A 19,103-nucleotide genomic window follows, 5' to 3' on the forward strand; every position below is an offset into this window, starting at 1 on the left:
TTATACTTCTTTCCAACTCAGATAAGAAACAGCTAAATTATTTTTAATCCTCATGTGGTATTTTATTTAGTAAATTGATGTAAACACCACATTAGGTTCTCTGCCAATGAATGAAATAAATGAAAGTGCTTTATGAAGGAAAGTTGGATCACTAGTACGGGACAAAAACCCAGACTGAAAGAATTAAAAGCAAGCATTATATTTCGGTAGCCTATTAAAGATTTAATTAATTATCAACTTGAACAGCATAGAATAGTAAAAACATCTGTAATACTGAACAAAAATAAGGGAAGGAAAAGTGTAAAAGTCAACAACATTTTTATTAAAAACAAATCCCTCCCATACACACAGAATTAAACATTTACAACTAAGCCACGCTACACAGAATTTCCAACCGCATGTGTCAGTCTCATCTGACTACTCTACTTGAAGAAAAAAAAAATACTAAAAAGGAAAAAAAAAAAAAAAAAGCCTAATGTAAACCTTGAGTGCTTCCCTTAATTTAAATAAGAATTTGACTTTAAATGCCTAGACACATTTATTAACAGAGATCTCATTTTGGGTATCATTATTTCAGAACTGGATTGTTTGCCCTCGAGTAGTTGGCACAAGTCTCCCTCATTACACATTCTGGCAGGAGTCTGCAGTTCCTGCGCCTTCATGGCAGCACAAGCTCTGAAGCTAATTTCTTCCAAAATGAGAAGGCCAGAATTATAATATGTGCCAAAACCATTGCCCCTTCACATGAGCCCACAGAATTTGCAGACTAGGAAAAACCTTCTGGATCATACTGACTGGTGGTATAAGGGAAAGAAAGGGCCTTTAGAAGGGCTAGACTTCTGGTGCTCCTGTAAACACACTTCCGTAATAGCTTCTATCTGCAGCTGAAACACTGAATCAAAGCTAGACACAGATACTATTAGTGTAACCTTAATGGTGACACAAAGAAAACTAAAATAAAAAGCTGTGTTCTTTCAAATAATATTCTAGCATCTGAATGTTTTCTTACATTTTTCTCCTTCAGTAGTTTAAACTCCATATTTTAACATTCCTGAGTTGGGGAGGACACCTCTTAGGAAAAAACACATTTATCAAACTAACGGTAGAAGACTTTCAAGCTTAATGCATATCTATCTACACGGGTTAAAACAATTACCTGGTCTTCATACCACTTAATTGACCATTAATGCCTAATCGTGAATATTGACAGATAGCCAACACTGAGAAAAAAAATCTCAGAAGGGAACATTTCCTTTTTCAAGCCTTAAACTGGTCACTGATAGCACAGACCAGGGTACAAACGCCAAGGAAGTGAGTTTTGCCACCTCTAACTTTTAAGAGATTTCTTGCATACCCTTCTTTAGAGGCAAGTACCTGTGTCATAGTCTGATTCAGTTAAGACAGCTTCCGGTAGCTCACAGCTTTTGTCTAATACAGACAATTAATATGCTACAGTCACAAGCAAAACATTAAACATAATCTAAAATGAAATAGAAATAAAGGAGTTGTACTTCCAGCTTTGCTTTTTCATCATTCATATCATTTCTGACCTATTTTCACTCAAAAGAAAATCCATGTTATAAGGAAGTGAATTAACAAATGAATTGCTAAGACACAGATTCAATATGAAAGCAACACCTGCTTACTGTCCTCTGGAAGGAAAGAGGGCACAGCCCAAAGAAATAGTGTGCTGCTCAGATAGCTTTGCAGCTCTTCAGACCAGCTGTTTGCTAGAGTATGCTCCCTATAGCTTCATCTGAACAACTGAGAAGAGATGTGTGGAGAAGAAAAGAGAAAATAGCATTAAGACAGGGCAAAGCCAAGCAAGACAACTAAGCTATGCATACACTCCATTGACACTATCCAGGTTGGCCACACACTTCAACCCTCTGCTCAACTTGTCCAAATGCCAACACAGCAGAAGCAAGCAGCTTTCATTTCAGCATCACCATAAATGATATGGATGACGGGATTGAAAGCACCCTCACTACATTTTCTGGTAACATTAAGCTGGGTGGTAAGGCAGACACATCTGAAGGGGGAGACATCTTGAAGAAAGACCTCAACAGGCAGTTGAGTACACTAGTAAAACCTGTATGAAGACTAACAAAGACAAGTGCAAGGTCCTGCACCTGTGATGACATAACCAAGGAGCCCAGTACAGGCTAGGATCCATGTAGTTAAGAAGCGGCCTTGCTGAAAGTGACCTGGGAGTCCTGGAGGAGTAGCTGAGACTGAGTCAGCAGTGGACAAAAAAGGCAAATCAGATCCTGGGCTGCACCTGCAGTGGATTACTAGTAGACCTAGACATAGAGATTTGATCATACCACTCTACTCAGCACTTGTTACACCACATCTGGAGAACTGTGTACAGTTCTAGTCCCCACAATTCAAAAACATAGTGAACAGACAGGAGAGGAGACTAAGGAGGGCCACAAAAATCATCTAAGTACTGGAGAACCTGTCCTGTGGGGAAAGACTGAAGGACTTAGGTCTTTTCACCTTGGAGAAGAGAAAGCTCAGGGGAGAACTAATCACAGGGTACCTACAAAGAGGACAGAAGCTCTCTCTCCACGAAGAGGCACCTGGAGAAGACAAGGGGCAACAGGCAGAAGTTGCACTGGGAGATGTTTCATATTGAAAAAGGAGATAACTTTTTTAGAGTGAGAACAATCTATAATTTCAGCAACCTCCCCAGGGATGCGGTACAATCCCCATCACTGGAGCTTTTCAAAATGTGATTAGCCAGGGTGCTAGATCAAGGCTCCCTTTTCCCAAAAAAAAGTTGGACCTGATGATCCCTAGAAATCCCTTCCAACATGGGTTGTTCTGTGGTTCTATGATTCATTTAGCTGCAGCATATATACAAATTCTTTCTACTTTATCTCTGTTGAACATAGTAGATTACCCTACTATTTCAAGTAGAGCAAAGTGCTTGTGAATCAAGCACAAGTCAACACAGCAATGCATATTGCTTTGTTGTTCTTCTTTACAGTGTCCTCCAAAGAGGAGATGAACTAGTCCCTTCAGTGTCTGTTTGGAGTGACTCATAATAGTCATAATCTGCTAAGAATGTAATCTGTTTAAAAAAAATAAATAAAATTTAGAAAAACTTGACTTTGGGCAGTTGGCCTTAGCTGTCTACAGTTCATGGATAATCTTTCCTGTGTTACTTTATAACTTTAATCCCCACCTTTGCCCTCCATATATTGTCTACAAGTAAAACAACAGCCTGTAAAAAGGCTGCCTTTTTATTCAGATGAATAACATCCTAAATCAGGGTCCTCTTCTCAGCATTTTATTTCAGGCTACAGGATTCCAAAAACATTTGTAACTAACACATCAGGAACAGTAATACCTGGAAACTCCCCTTACAGTTTGTCAAAGCTAATTTTCTATGCTCTGAGTGAATCAACTCTTGTAAATTAGGTATTTCTCCACTTACGTCGCAGTTCTCTGGCAGGTATCTATACCCATTGGAAATTATGCAGATTCTCAACTTTTCTTTGAACAAAAATGTCGTGGAATGGAAAATTCACCATTTCATTTCCTTACAAGTGAAGTATGCTCGAAGGGAAACACCACCTGTTCCTAGCAGATGGTAAATTAGCATTGAAAAAGATCACCTGCACTGGAAACCCCCCTATTTTCTAATTCTACCACCAGGAGGTAAATCAGCACTGTAAGTCACAATGAGGTGCCACCCAACTTAGCACTTGCTGATGTTTCAGTAGCATCCCCATAGCGCACGCTGCTAAGTGTCCATTCTCTTATAGCAGTGCCTATTCATCATCCTTACAAGAATTGTGCCAAGCCTGTGTCATAGCAAAATGGATTTGGAGGTAAGCCATTGCATTTACATTTATTAATGACCCTTGCTGAGGAACTTCAACACATGATCTACTCACCTTCTTCAGAATTCCTTTATAAATACATGCAGCTATTATTTGCCTTCCCCACTTTTTTAAGGGAGCATCTAGGATCAAAATTGAGATTGATGTAATCACTGCTCTCTCTCTTCATCTGCAATGCCATCTGACAGTCATATGCACAACAAAAATTGAAAGTAACCATGAACAATGCAAACATCATCAATCTTTAATGATGTCTTAATATGTGAAGACTGTATTACGTTGCAAGTCAGAGAACCATATCCCTTTTCTACCACTTTCCAGGCCACAGTAAGTTGCAATTCTTTGAATTTTTTCTTCATTGTTATCAAGGCTGAAAGAAAGTAAGGACAGATGCTTCTGCACTCAAAGCACTTACTTTATTAAAAGCTTTTCTAATGTGAAGAATGTACACAGAGTCACTCTTGCAGGAGATGCATTACTGTTATTTTCACCACTCCAAGTACAAAATGAGATTATGAAAGGGGTTCAAGAGCTGGATTTAAATCCAATTCTGCAGCTTCTGAATGTGTGCTAATGTAATATTGTGGGATTTGGAGGTAAGGACCTCAACAGCTTAATCTGTAGCTTTTTCAAACATCTGGGTCATTGGCAATGCCACTGGTGCTTTTATTCTAACTAAATCAAGGGGATAATAAGTATAATCCCTAAGCAGTGACTTGCCTGCAAGTCACCAAAAATACACTTATAACAATGAATCAGCAGCTGGTATTAACCCTTTGAAAATATGGGATGTGTTGTTAAAAGTAAAAGTTGATGTCTTCAAATCTACCTAAATAGCTTATTAAATCACAATGTAGATATCAAAAGGGGACACCAACCTCAAATTGCCACACCAAACACCTGCCAGATTGCATTCTGGAAAGCCAGACAGTTCTTAGGAAGTAAATAGATGTATACTCCCTGCATGTCACATTCAGGCACTGGAATAAATGGCTGAGCCTGGGATTAATCAAGATTCAGGCAACCAAAAGGTCTGAAAATCTAGTCCAATTTTTTACAGTATTACATTTGCCACCTAAAGGCTAGCTACCAACAGCAAGTTTATAAAACCATGTACCTGGATTTGCTCCATATTTAGCTTCCAAGTGACTTGCATCAACACACTAAGTAGGTGGTGGGAAGCAACAGGGAGCTCTCAGTTTAAGGAAGATTACCTTCTGTCTTGCTTTGATAATATCCTTTTAACAGGTGTTTGTTTTTGTTTGTTTGTTTTACTTCTACATTGTTTTTTGTCTGATTTTCCTACCTGATTAGGATGAATATCATCAGTATTGTCAGGTTATATGTCCAGATATAGGCAGTGTGGGAAAAGAATATCAGTTCACTTGTAATGCACAGAATTGCAGTACTGACTACATCAGAAGATGAATCATTCAAGTACTACAGGCCCAGATGTTTGTTGCAAATGCTTCTGAAATAGCTCACCATTGCAAGAAAGCTGCAGAATTGTTCCTCCTAACATCAGCTAAGTCACAAACAAACAAACAAAACAACAACAAAAAAAACACACACAACTAATTATTCAGATGGATATACAGTTATAAATCCTGGAACTCTGTCAAAAATACACAATGTTTCAAAGTGTGAGCAAGTACTGCTGGTTCCTTCATGCCCTTTTACTGCAGCAGGTATTCATTCATCTACTAGTCTGCTACAGATCAGAGTGAAATGAAATGCCAGAAGATTTTGATTGTTCATATAATTCTCTATCATGTTTTTCCCTTGTTCTCCTTCCCTATATTTGCTCTACCACCACTTTTAGAAGGACTTGCATCCTGCTATGCTCTGACATCTACCCAGTTCTATGACTGTTTTGGGAACAGCTACGCCTCAGGAAGCATAATGCAGCTGCGCAATGGCTCTGTGAGTACATGATGATGGACAACACCAGGCGCTCAGCATGTTCCTGCTCTGCACAGTATCAGGTAACTGAAAACCCAGCAGCAAAGACATTCTCATTTCTGTTTAGTTCCATTTTTTGTTTTTTCCACTTTCTACCTTGGGGTCTTGGTAACGGATGCATCACTGAGCAGATTGTTCAAAGCAAGATATAATACAGTGCCATATAAATACCGCCATCATATTTTATGCTCTTTTCACCAGTTTGTTTTTATACCAGCCTAGATTTTTTTTTTTTTTATGGTCCCTATAGTAGAATTACTTTCCCATAGAAATGCTTGTGTCTTTTATACGTGAAGTTAAAACTGAATTCAATACTGTATGCTCTTTTTGCATTCTTCTGCATTAGTCCATATTACATCTCACTGCCAAGGATTCAGTTTTTTTGTTGTTGGTGGTGGTGTTTTTTAAAAAAAAAAAAAAAAAAAACTTTCCCAACAAAACTGAGGTAGATGTAGCACTTCACATTTTTTTTTTTTTTTAATGAAAGCTTTTTGAATTTCCTTTGTTTTCTTTTGATATTTGTGTAAATAGCAGATTGTATCAATTTTCAGAATACCAATGACATTACAGAACTGCAGCTCGTGTGCCTTGTGTGCTCAATGCCTGCCTTTCAGCCTAACAAACAGCATGCACAGCACATACTCTGTATTCTTGCATGCGGATCATTTGACCTGCCAAACAATCATGTGCATTGGAATAGGGCAGTAGTCCCCAGCCCCAGCTTCGTGGCACCTCACCGTAAGTAAAGAAATCCCCACGTTATAAATGCAGTGCTAAATCTGCAGCATTCATGATGATATATGTTTATAACTCACTCCTACTTACTCTTCTGTCTGTGCGCACATGTATGAGTGTTTCAAGAGGCTAACAGAATATATGACCTTTAAAATTAAGACCATGCCATAAATAGAGGAATACAATTCCTTGCAGTGAACACTAATATTGTTTTCAATGCCTCACATCTTTGTGCACTCTCTCCAGGCTGAAATGACAATAGCAATCACAGCTGACATAATTGACCCTTCTAATACTCTCTAGAGAAACAATATTATCAAAATGGCAATAGGCTAAACTGGCATTTATTAGCCTGGAGACCCTTATAAAAATTTCTGCATTGCCAGGATACCTCTCAAAAGCAAGCAAGCTAATATGTTAGAAGTGTTGAAATGCTCAGAATGCACAAAATAATAGAAACCAAAGGACAAATCTACCACTAGAAGAGGACAATAAATTAATAAATATACTTGTTCCCGTTTGGACTAATAATAAACACAAAAGTGTTCCCAAACATAACAGAATGATTTGCAAAAATTATGAAGTGGCACAAGGTGTCCTACAACAGCAATATACTTCACTAGTACAGCCCCGTAGATAATAAGATGTTAGCTGTTGCTCCCATCACTTCTCACCTTGTGCGGATAACATCCAGCAACTCAGGATCCCATTCCCATTGAATTCAATTGTTTTGGCAACAACTTGTTTAATGTGTTTTGTCTTATTCTGTTTCTTTTGCTTATTGTGAAGTCAAGCACTTGATGTCAGTATTTCTGCACAGCTCACTGTTTTTTCCATTAAGTTTTTAAATTTAAGCTACATGCACCTTCTCCTTTCAGAAAGCAGGATGGCGAATGCTAGAAATTAAAATCTCAGTATTCCATTTATCTCATTTTAAATTTAATAACAAGGTATAAACATAACAAAATCTCCCGTCTACCTTTCGTTGACTTCAGATGATCCAAACCAAACAGAATTCACTAAAAAATCTCCTGCTGATCCTTGTTGTCTATTAACCAAGCACATAGTTGTACCTGTACGTTAAAATGCCAATTTATTTAATATTTGAACTATCTGAAGATACCAACCCAGACAAAAATCCCATAATGATGGGCAATATTATTTGAGAGAGAGATTGCCCTATCTTTCAAATTATTAGCATTTTCATAAAGAACTCCTCTAAGAATGTACTTGCAAAGCCTGAACCTCAACTCGAAATGCACTGCAGCATTTACTTTCCAAGGCAAAAATCCTTGAAGCTTCTGCCTTTTACAAAAGTTGGTCTAGAGAATCACTTCTATATACACTTTCAGTGTCTCACAGTCATTGCTAATATTCTGTTCTAGCTACATTTCTGCAGATTTATTCAGAAGACACAGAAGAGTAACATGCCTTCCAGTGGCCTGAATAAAAAAAGACTGCCTTGCAAATTTTGTTTACACCTTAAAAATAATTATTTGGTGCAAATGAACTGGGGGGGGGAAAAAAAAAAAAAAAAAAAAAAAAAAAGTAAGATGGACCAGTTTACCTCCAGATTACAGCAAAACAGAACCTTGGTTCCATAATCCTAGCCTGTGTATGGCTATTTGTGGGAAGAGAGATGCCCAAAACACACTGGGTCTGGTAAGCATAGTATTACTATGATTTTGAAACCATGTCATGCCTTGAATCATGTCTATGGCATTAAATTCTTCCACATACAGGACCAAGTTTATATCCTTTCAGTATCTATCCTTCTTACAGGAAAGGGGTAATAAGGATTATTAAAGGCCACCTGAGCAACACAGGCTTACCTAGGTTCACACTGACTGTCACTCAAGACAAATGACAAGTTGAAGAGCCACCACAAGTACGGCAGTTTCTCCTAAGACTTGGCCTAAGACAAGGTGGCCTGTCAGATACTTTAGAAAGACTCTGTAGAGGCGCAGATGCATCCTAGATATGTAGATGCCTTTTTCTTGGTAGGCTGGATTCTCCAACTTCATACTAAGACAGATAGAAAACTTGTCTCAACCATTCAGGGGAAAGGGCTAAAGTTGCGCCAGAGGAGATTTAGGTTGGATATTAGGAAGAACTTCTTTACTGAAAGGGTTGTTAGGCATTGTAATGGGCTGCCCAGGGAAGTGGTGGCGTCACCATCCCTGGAGGTCTTTAAAGGACGTTTAGATGTAGAGCTCAGTGATATGGTTTAGTGGAGGACTTGTTAGTGTTAGGTCAGAGGTTGGACTCGGTGATCTTGGAGGTCCCTTCCAACCTAGATGATTCTGTGATTTTCTGAAATTGTCTAAGTTTTAGCAGAACTGTTCATACCACCACTCATTCTTCATCACACATGCTGCTGTCAACATGTGCAGCCAAAGAATTTGAGACCTTCAGTGACATGTGGTTCAGTAACCTTAGTTCTGATACAGAAGCCCCGTACTTGCTGGTACAGAGATTCAGGAGGGAAGTTGACCCACTGTCCTTTCCTCCTCATCTCTCTAGATTTACTGTTTACTCCTAATGAACGTCATAATTTAAGCTGCAAAGGTTTAAGGATACACTTGAGACTGAATAAATTGAACTTATTTTCCATTAGCAACCACATGCTAACTGCTTATCACTGGTCATTCAGAGTGATTCAGACCTACACCTGCCACCTTTTGAACTATCTGTACTGTCTTTCTCTCTGATAGTCTACATACAAAAGATTATAAAAGTATATTCATTCTCTCTCTAGGTGAACAAATTTAGTTTTCTTCATGCATGATCCAACTCTTACATATGAATGAAGTATTTCTAGAAAGAACTAGGAGACTTCCAGTTAATATGGCTTACATCGAAACACCAGCAGAAATGACAAGTACACATTGTACATCTATATTTTATCAAACAGAACTTTTTGCTTTTTACCTATAGACATTTCGGTATTATAATTTTTATTTCTAGGATCCTGCTTATCAGCCTGTCCAATATTTCACATAAAAGATCTCTTGTATTAAAGTCATCCAAAGATTTAAAAAAAAAAAAAAAAAAAAAAAAAAGTGGGGGGAGTTATCCCAGTAGGTCTCTTTTGTGTAGCACAATGCACCTGTAACTATGGAATGCCTGCCTCCTACTCCATCACAGGTTTGAATGGCAGCTTCTTCAGTAAAACAATAGCAGCTATGCAGATGCTAATACCAGACAATGGCTTGACATGCTGAACCATAGTTCAGCACGTTTACATTGTGCTTGAAATGTGATTGAAGTGATAATATTGGAGTGACAGTTGGAATGCTATTATCTCATTTTCTTACTGCATTTCTGCCTAACTTTATTGTGTTACTTAAGTGAACACTGACTGACCATTCCATAGTGCTGTAATAAAGAAGTGGATTTACACAACTCATCTACTTGCATGTAAATCTCTTTAATACATCTTTTCAAAACTCCCAAGGGGACCTCTTTTTTTCAAAACGAGGTTTAAATGCCATTTATTACTTAGTGTAATGAGACACCAAAAGAAGTCATTATCTTCAGATCATGGAGCTGACTGGGCAGTAAACACAAGAAAATACAGCTAAAAAACAAGTAACTAGAAGTCCCCCCTTAGGTAATGTCTGCCTTTAAATAATCTTGGTATTATCATTAATTTAGTCTTAACATCAAAACTTGAAGATATTCTGGTATGTGTATATGTGTTTTTTGTCCCAAACAGCACAGAAATTATGCATCCAGTACATAAACATTCAAGTAATAACAGAGCAATACACACTCAAGAGAAATGTAAGTTGATCTACAATGTTTATGTTGACTTTAGATGCTTCTGATTAGATTTACCTGTGTATGATTTCATAGAAAAACTAATCTGGAATATTGAGTTACACAGTTCTCAAATGCCACCTAATGATGACAGTTATAACGAGAAATCAATCAAAAGAAATGGTCGTTTGACTTTGGGGAATAACTATGCATTTTGGTTGAAAAGGTGCTTTTTCTAATATCCAGATTTCAAGAAATCTTTTCTTCTTCATTTTTTTCATTTATTGCTCTCTCTTTTATTATGCTTTAAGATGACATAATTAATTTTTCCCATTTTCAAAAGTTGACTTCTTTAGCCTAAAAGTTCTATGCTACCTACCTAGTAACAGTAGTGTCTTGAATCTATGGCTACAAAAAAAAAAGAAAAAATATCCTAGAAAAAAGGTAATTCACGTTGTAGACCCGTATGCTCAGAGAAATCCAGACATCAAACTGTCACCAGAACTGAAGGGATTTACAAAACAAAACAAACAAAAAACAGGCAGGAGTCTGCATTTCTGTACTTACTTTTCCTTTTAATCACAAAGCAGGCAGGAGTTGGCAATTCTAAATTTACTTATCCTTTTAATCACTGATGAGGACAAGCAAAATTAAGTCATTTACCCATGTATTCTAGTCAGCCAGTGCTAGAATTACAGCCCAGGTCTCCCAACATTCCCTCCAAACAATATATTTCGATAACTTTTTTTCCCTCTCCATTTCTGAAATACATACATATGGATTAAAATAATTAAAAGGGACTTGTGACTATGTTCTGCTTGATATTTGAAGATTGCCAGAAGGATATATTATGAGGGAGTCTACATGATATATGGAACTGTAAAAGGTAGCATAAAGATAAAAGGGAGTTTACAGCTTGGCTAGGTCCTGGAAGAGCTACTACAATCTAGCTAAAGGACTAATCAAAATCAAACTCTCATTCATAATTCCTTGTTGCCTCAGTAGCTCCTAGGTTCATTTACTGTCATATCTGGCCACAGGTTCCATTTACTCAGATTTTAATGAGCAATCTTTGTGTGTTTGGTACTGGAAATTGGCAGATGAGATCATGGTGGAGGAAGCTGTTATTATTCCTCATTTATATGTTTTTTAAAAGAATAAAAACTTAACCATTCCTAGGAACTTTAAAGGGCATATACTTAATAAGGAAAAAAAAAAAAAAATTAAGCATCTGTGAACATTCTTTATGTTGTAAAGCTATTACCAACATTCCAATGAACTGGAAAACAAAATTATTTTTACTAATATGGACAGTTTTAACAGCAGAAAAACCAACTGCTGGGAAAATTAGGATCTAGGTTTGTAACAAGCAAGCTAGTACCACATCAAACTCTGTTAACCACAACACACAAGATTATGATTCCTGCATGCTAGGCCTTTTCACATACAATTGGAATGCACCACATGGCAGAAGAAACTTATTTGTGGAGTCGGACTGCCCTTTTCTTCTCCTCATCTCTCACACAGACACATTTTCCTCTTCTTCTTCAAATGTTATTTGTGGAAAGACATTACAGTCTTCACACTACTGCATTCCACACAGCAGGAATCCTGTCTGCTTACAAATGTCAAGTGGTCTTCTAACACAGAGAGGAAAAATGCAATACCATCTGACTGGTTAAATAAATAAATGCCTTTCCCACAATACTAAGTCACCCATTCCATGTGAAACTAGAGAGACCATTCTTCTGCTTGATTTATGATATCCTGATACCCACAGAATTACTTAGCAAAATCAGTTTGGCTTGATGTAAAATCTCCTCTCTTCACCAAGAGAGAAAAAAAAATATATATAAAAATATATGTGAGCCCCACAAAAAAAGACATTAATTGAGGAATAGTTGAGCTATCATTGACTTATCAAAATAAAGCTGGAGACATAAATCAATTCCACTGCCTGGACAAAGATAAATCAATAAAGCTCAGAAAGACATTATTGATTCTGTAGCCATCACTCAAAGGCTCTTCATTTGATTCCTCAGCCATCTGTTTAATTGAAATGATAATTCTGATAACTTCTGGTAGGCCCTGTGCATGTTGACTTTGATACAATATTATTCAATCAAATACAGATGGCACATGACCTTCTGTCAGTGAGAATCCTAAATGTGTTATCCACATGGATTAGTTTGGATAGATACATTTTGTATTAAACAAGATGCTTCTGTCTAAACTCATTCTTACATGACCTTTAGCAGGGGAGACTTGTGTTCAAATCTTCCTTTGGGTTCCAGCTTATTTCAAATTTCCTCCCTGCATTTTACCAATAGCCGTAGTGTAAACTAAACAGTTACAAAGAGTATTTGACATTCGTCTTTCAAACATCCTTCCTGTCTTATATTTTCTCTTTGGGTTGTAACTATTAAGCACAAAAACAATAACAGAGAAGCTGTGAAATGTGTCTTCAGTACAGACACTTTAATGTGTTCATGGATTTGTTACTCAAAAACTAACAGAAAGAAAAAATAGTGCTTGTCTCTAGGGTATGATATGGTAGTTCATGAGGATGTGTGTACTATTTTTATAAATCTACATCTAGGAGAAATACTATACAAGACTATGTTGCAGATCTGTACTGAGAAACTATAACCAAGATTAAATTGTGCCCTCATTTTAGAGAAGTTCCTTGTCAAGTATTGTAACAGAGACCTTGGATCCTTTTCTGTGACAACATACAATGGAGATATTTTCTGTTTTACTTAAAAAGTAAAACAGATCTCCTCTTTCTTCATCATCAAGCTCCTATGGCAAAGTACTCACTGCTGTACTGCAGAAAGATAGCATGCAACATATTGTACGCTTTTTGTAGTGCTATAATGAGACAACAAAAATGCACATCAGAATCTGAGGACAACAGCTGAAAACTAAGCGTTTTTTGCGCCACCTTTCTCCACCCATTCCATTCCCTCCATAACAAGGAGGACTCAAAACCAAACAATATACACTGTACTTTGGGCATAAAGGTCAAAATTTGAGATTCTGCTACTTTGTTTTCATCATACTTCACAAGATTTGCATACACATTCACAAGAAAAAAAAAAAAAAAAAAAAAAAGGCTACCCTATCCAGAAAACCATTCAAAAAAAAAATAATTTAGTAATTCTTAAAAAAGTTCATAAAATAAGTTATCTTCCCTGTTGGAACCATAATGAACCCATGCATTATACCAGCACTGGGAAATACAGAATGACATAAAGCAACATTAAGTTCTAGACTAATAGTATGCATATGAACAGAGTTTTTGATAGTATAAATGACGTTCTATTGCCAAATGAATTTGACTCAAGTAAAAACAAAGGTATTGGATGTTCAGCTACAATCTACTTTGTAACCACATGACTGTACCAAAAAACTGTACTCTGGCAGCATTCTGCTAATAGGACTGGAATTTGCACTTTCCGTAGTACGGAGCAATATAATAAAGTAGGGAAAACTTCTCAAATTACACAGTTTTACTTCCAGAATTCACTGCTGTGCATCTAGATGGACATGGGTGAGTACTGGAAGCAGATATCTTTCCTTCACCAACAAGATTCGTCTCAAGAAGCACTTAGTACTGCGTTCAGTGGGCAAATGCCTGCCAGAGCAGGCCATTATTTTCTTGTAGAGCATATCCTGAAGTTCTCCCATGGTTCAATTTCTCCTTAAAACAGATTTAAACAGACACTGTCTGTCCAACAGTAAATTCCTTGGAGCAACCCAGAAAACTGAAGCATATAGCTGTATGGAGCTAGGGGAATTGCAGATACAGTGGGATCTCTCTCCAGAGAGTAAGAGGGCCTTAGCAGGTCAACAGCAGGCTTTTATTCAGTTTCAGGCCTGTCATCCCTCCTGGAGGAGGCTATAGTGAAATTCCATCTCTACCCTATCCAAAATCATTGCAATGAACCACATACTCCTTTCAGGAAACATGAATGTGCAACTTGTAGTTCTGCCAGAGTAATAAACTGGCTACAAGCTGATGAGATCTTCACATAATTTCTCCCATTGCATACGCGTGAAAAAGACAGAAGGAACCAAACCTTCTGATAACACTCTATTGTAGAGGACTAGAAAGGCTTTGCTGTTTGTTTGTTTCCCCCCATAGGAAAAAGGCCTGGAGCATTTTGGCTGGATTTTTAGACAGCATTGGGGCTAGCTGTTAGACACAGTTGAGTGAATCTTACTTTCCCATGGCACTGTCCACGGTAAAGCACAATGTCAGCAAAAGTGGGAAATTACATTTTCTGCAATCATCCTACTTTTTAACAGCATTTCCTGGTGGTGTTAAATGGTTACTATAGTTAGAGAAGAATTTTGCTTAGAGAAGCAGGGAATGAAAAAACCCACTCACTCTTTCATCCCCATTTCAGTATTTGCAATGGAAGTAACAACTAACATTTGAGTGTATAATAACACAGCAACAAATATTATAGCTGGAGGGTAGATGTTAATTTAGTACCATAATGTGAACTATTTGCAATACAGTTACTCCCCATTAACATCAATTAATAAGCTATTTACAGCAAGAAATGCATTTTATTTATAGTGATAAAATAACTAAATCAAGTCATGTAAGGAGGCATTTTGTAAAAGGAAAGAAAAAGGAAAAAACAACCCTAAGTTTTATTGGCTTCAATTCTCATTTCTGTCTTAATCATAATGAAATAACATGAAAAAAGACATTTTTCCATATATGACATCAATCAGCTGTCTAGTACTGGTACATTATATGATTTTTATTACTTTTTTAGTTTGTCAGGGAATCAAGTGTCTCAAGGGGGGAGGGGGGAGACAGAGAATGCTATATAATCAGTATTTGGAATAAATATCATTGTGTTAAGTAGCCTACTCACTCTCTGTGGTATTGAAAAATCAATCTGAAAAGCAAATACAGAGGGAGATAGAACAAAAATAGAATGCAGCATGAAATCATATCCAATTAAAACTGAGAAATATAATTTGATGATGCAAGGTAGGGAAAGATCAGTTTGTAACAACAAACATTTTGATAAATAATTTTTCATATAAATTTACCCTTTTTTTAAAAAAAACAGCTATTGATTACCATTACAGAGCAGAGAATATTGACGTGCATGAAACCATAACGAGTTAAAATTAAGTTTCAGATAGAGTGTCTCTGGTTTGTCTCCATGTTTAGAATTAAAGAGAAATGCTCACATTCTGAAATAGATTCTGTAACCAGCTCTACCACACACCTGTCAAGGTTGACTGATCATCCAAAACATCATTCCCCTGTAATCTGACCGAGAAGCAGTGACAGCACAGACACCAGTCCTTGAAGGAGATTTACCTCCCAGCCAGGTTCTGCTGATTACAATGCTTCTGTGCCACCCTTGCTTCACATACAACAAAACAAAATCAGAGCAGAAACTTTAATCACACTACCTGATTGGCAGAGACTGAGGAGTAGAACAGAAAGGTTTCTGAAGAAAATGTACATACATACATACCTATATGTGTATATATATGTGAATAAAATCAGGGACAAAGCTTTCCTACTGCCAAAGTCTTGAGCTTTATTCCAGTTCCCCCATTTGAAGCAGTACAAAGGAGTTGGACATCTTTCATGGGATGTAGGGCCTTACAATTCAAAATTAAACTAATAATGTACCATTTAAGACTATATGCTTTGCAGAATTTAGACACTGCCAATTTCTCTGAGGGAAATTTGGCATGTTTTCACTTGCTATTAATAATAAATTTGGTGAAAAAGAACTTCAGGAAATCTAAACAATTAGTAAATCAGTGCCAATACTAAGAAATTCAAAGAAACATTTTTTATTTTTTTTTTTTGTAATTTGACAATCTCAATGTGAATGATTTCAAAACAAACACATTGGATTTTTTTAATGGTGTTTCAATCACAGGTTAATCTAAATTAAAAATGAAGACTAAATAAAATTTTAAGAAACAACAAACATTACATTTGAATTAAGTGAATTATTCCTGCTTAGTCAGAAAATAGGTGGGAGTGTAATTATACTATTTTGGATGGTGAATAGAAACCACAAAAGATCCATTCAGCAACTAAACATGTTTTTTCCTCTCTCTTCTATACAGGTTGCATGTAATATTTGTCACGTGAACAAAAAAAACATTATTTAATCCCCCACAAGATGGGTTCCTATTACTTGCACAATGCCAAAACCAATTTCACAGAAAGAGGCAAACTTTGGTCTGATATTTAATGTCTTAAATTACATTGGCAAACCAAGCATACACACACACACAAAATAATAATAATTATCCTTAGTTTAGGATTAAAAACTACCATCAAATCTGGGCCTACATTGTACATCACCTCTATCTTTGGTAGAGCAAATGACACCACATGAAATGCAAATTGAGGAAAATAATAATCCCTTATCATTTTATAAACATAAGCATTTGAAATACACATTTCTGAAAATCAACAATTCCTCTGCATCTGAGATGTTCCCAAGTAACAGTGCAGAAGTGCATTAACGCTGTCAGAAAATAGATATTATTCATTTATTTTCTTCTAAACATTTTTCAATGAATACTGATGCTTTGAGAAGAAATTTTTTGAAAGATCTCAGTTATCAAAAACAAAGTAATATTTGTCTATTTTTGAAGACGCATTATCTAAATCCCTCCAAAAACATTGTGTTTTTTTTTTAAAGTAGTAATATTTTAACTTAAAAAAAAAAAAAAAAAATTCATGTTGAGAAGCTAAAAAGGTAAAATGCATAACATCACTCTTGTCTTTATATATTGCGTCATAGTAACATAAACAAAACACAGAAAAAAAGGCACTACACAAGCAGTGGTTTGTTAGAAAGACATACTAATACAATGCCTAAGTCTACAAAAAACGTATTTAAAACTTGGCTTACGGAAGACATTCTGAGGGGTTAGCTAAATGCAACTTACTTTTTTTCCACGACCAAATGCCTCCAATAATTCCAAACTGAATTTTCCACTCCATAATCTGTATTTACTGACTTATTTTGCCTCAGTAATTAGAAGAAACAACTGGCAGCTGCATTTCAATTGCAAAGCAATCATGGTGTTACCACACCTGTCCCCAGAGGCAGCCTGCTATCTTACCCTTCCAGAAGCAAGCTGTAAAATATTAAAAATTTTGTCAGTCTGGCCCCTTCTATGAAGAGTAATATTCTCTACCTCTATTCACAGGTTCTTCTCTCTCTCCTCTCTACATCTCTTCTGTTTGGCAGGCTCGGTGAAGGAATTGGTGATGCAATTTTTGGCACCCTTTTGGAAAGCCTACTACAGAACAACAGAAGCCTGTAATCACTTGCATAGAGGAACTGAAGTGCAGCATGTCCTCATCCTACATCTCTCCCAAAGAAATGTCTCTGCCCAACAATTGTATTAACTGAGATAATAGTCCTGGATTATATGTCCTGCTTTCAGAGTAACAGAAGAGGCTGAGCTATTACACTGCTAACGGTGATCGCATCAGGCAAGTGTACCTCGGAGAAGAATTGGAAGTGATGTGTGCATGATCCATTTCTGGTTGAACACACAGATTCCAAGGCTCCATAGCTATCACACCAACAAAGAATCACTATGAAGATTTGTGCCATGTTTCTAAGCAGAAGCTAAGAATGTCTAAATCTAGGCCTCAGCTGCCTGATGAGGCTATATGGCAGGCCATAGCATTTAAATGAATGTTTCCTAGCTTAACCTGTGCTTCACAATGAACTTTCAGAGATGCAGCAACCAGTGGATAACTCCAGGCATACACAAATTATTGGATAGTTTACCATTCTACTTAGGAATCAAGTATTCATTTATTCAAGTCTTAGGACTTAGGAAGGTTTCTTATTAAAAAAGAGCAAACAATGACAGTAGAAATTCTACTGAGTATTGACAAGATGGGAGTATTTTAAGCCCTGTCTCCCATTTATATCTGACTATTTAGATTCGTTCCAGAGAACAAGTTCAGTACTATATCTAGGTAATGCAAATGTACTAATATGGAAATGTATTATGGGCTTTCAGGAACATATTAATTTCTTTCATGTGCATGGAATTAACAGTTGTACGACAATGCTAGGGTTTTATGTTGATGTACTTGTAGAAAAAAATCTTACAATAATGTTATAAATGAACGTTCTTAATATAAAAGTTTTACTTCATATTTCAGACCATTACAGAAAATGTGATGCACCTTAGATGATGAGACACCACAGAGCACAGTGAAAGACAAATAGAAACAGAGGAGAAATTGCTGTGGATATAATACATTGCACTGGCACACAGAACTTGGCTCAGTTCCTGCCTGTACAACAGACCTTTGACAAGTTACTGAATCTCTCAGTGGGAGAGTAATTGGGGAATTGGCCTGGCTAGAAAACAAAAATTCCATTGGCCGGGGGGGCAGGGGGAATAATGACAATTTAGCACTTCCTTTGCTCTATCAATACAGAACTGAGATCATTGCAGAAGCATATAAAGGCCAGAAAGAAAAACTGTAATGTTATGTACTATTGAACACTCCGGAAAACCCACCTCATAGGGAAGTTTTCTCCATTTTTTTATTTTCTTAGGATAAAAAAATATCTTTTTGAAAAAGCTTTAAAATTTTGTATGCAAAGAATTTATGCTCTAAGAAACCCAGACGATTTCTTAGAAAACAAAGGCTGAGCACATACATGTGACACTGCCTCATCTGTTCTAACATTTTATTTCCATAATTACACACTGTTCTTCAAATAAAACAACACAGCCTACATTTTT

At 36.7% G+C, this 19,103-nt stretch overlaps 1 protein-coding gene and 1 long non-coding RNA gene across 4 annotated transcripts in view; one reads left to right on the top strand and one right to left on the bottom strand.

The window, feature by feature from the left end:
- Positions 1-19,103, bottom strand: part of LOC311441428 (uncharacterized protein) — a 225,271-nt gene that overhangs the window by 80,331 nt on the left and 125,837 nt on the right. The window contains exon 1 of one of the 3 annotated variants that reach the window (XR_014695933.1): positions 17,271-17,348. Coding sequence is in view for 1 of the 3 variants with exons in the window: in XM_084529558.1 (XP_084385684.1) it covers positions 17,444-17,462 (19 nt within the window). In the remaining 2 variants the exon portion in view is untranslated. Of the gene's footprint in view, positions 1-17,270; positions 17,463-19,103 lie in introns of those variants that run through there. The other 2 variants (XR_014695934.1, XM_084529558.1) reach the window with 2 other exon arrangements.
- On the top strand, positions 17,413-18,651 carry LOC311441433. Its single transcript, XR_014695963.1, has 2 exons — positions 17,413-17,464; positions 17,576-18,651. It is a non-coding gene; the product is annotated as an uncharacterized lncRNA (long non-coding RNA).

The sequence above is a fragment of the Aythya ferina genome, assembly GCF_964211825.1.
Source record: "Aythya ferina genome assembly, chromosome: 9".
NCBI classification, from domain to species: Eukaryota; Metazoa; Chordata; class Aves; order Anseriformes; family Anatidae; genus Aythya; species Aythya ferina.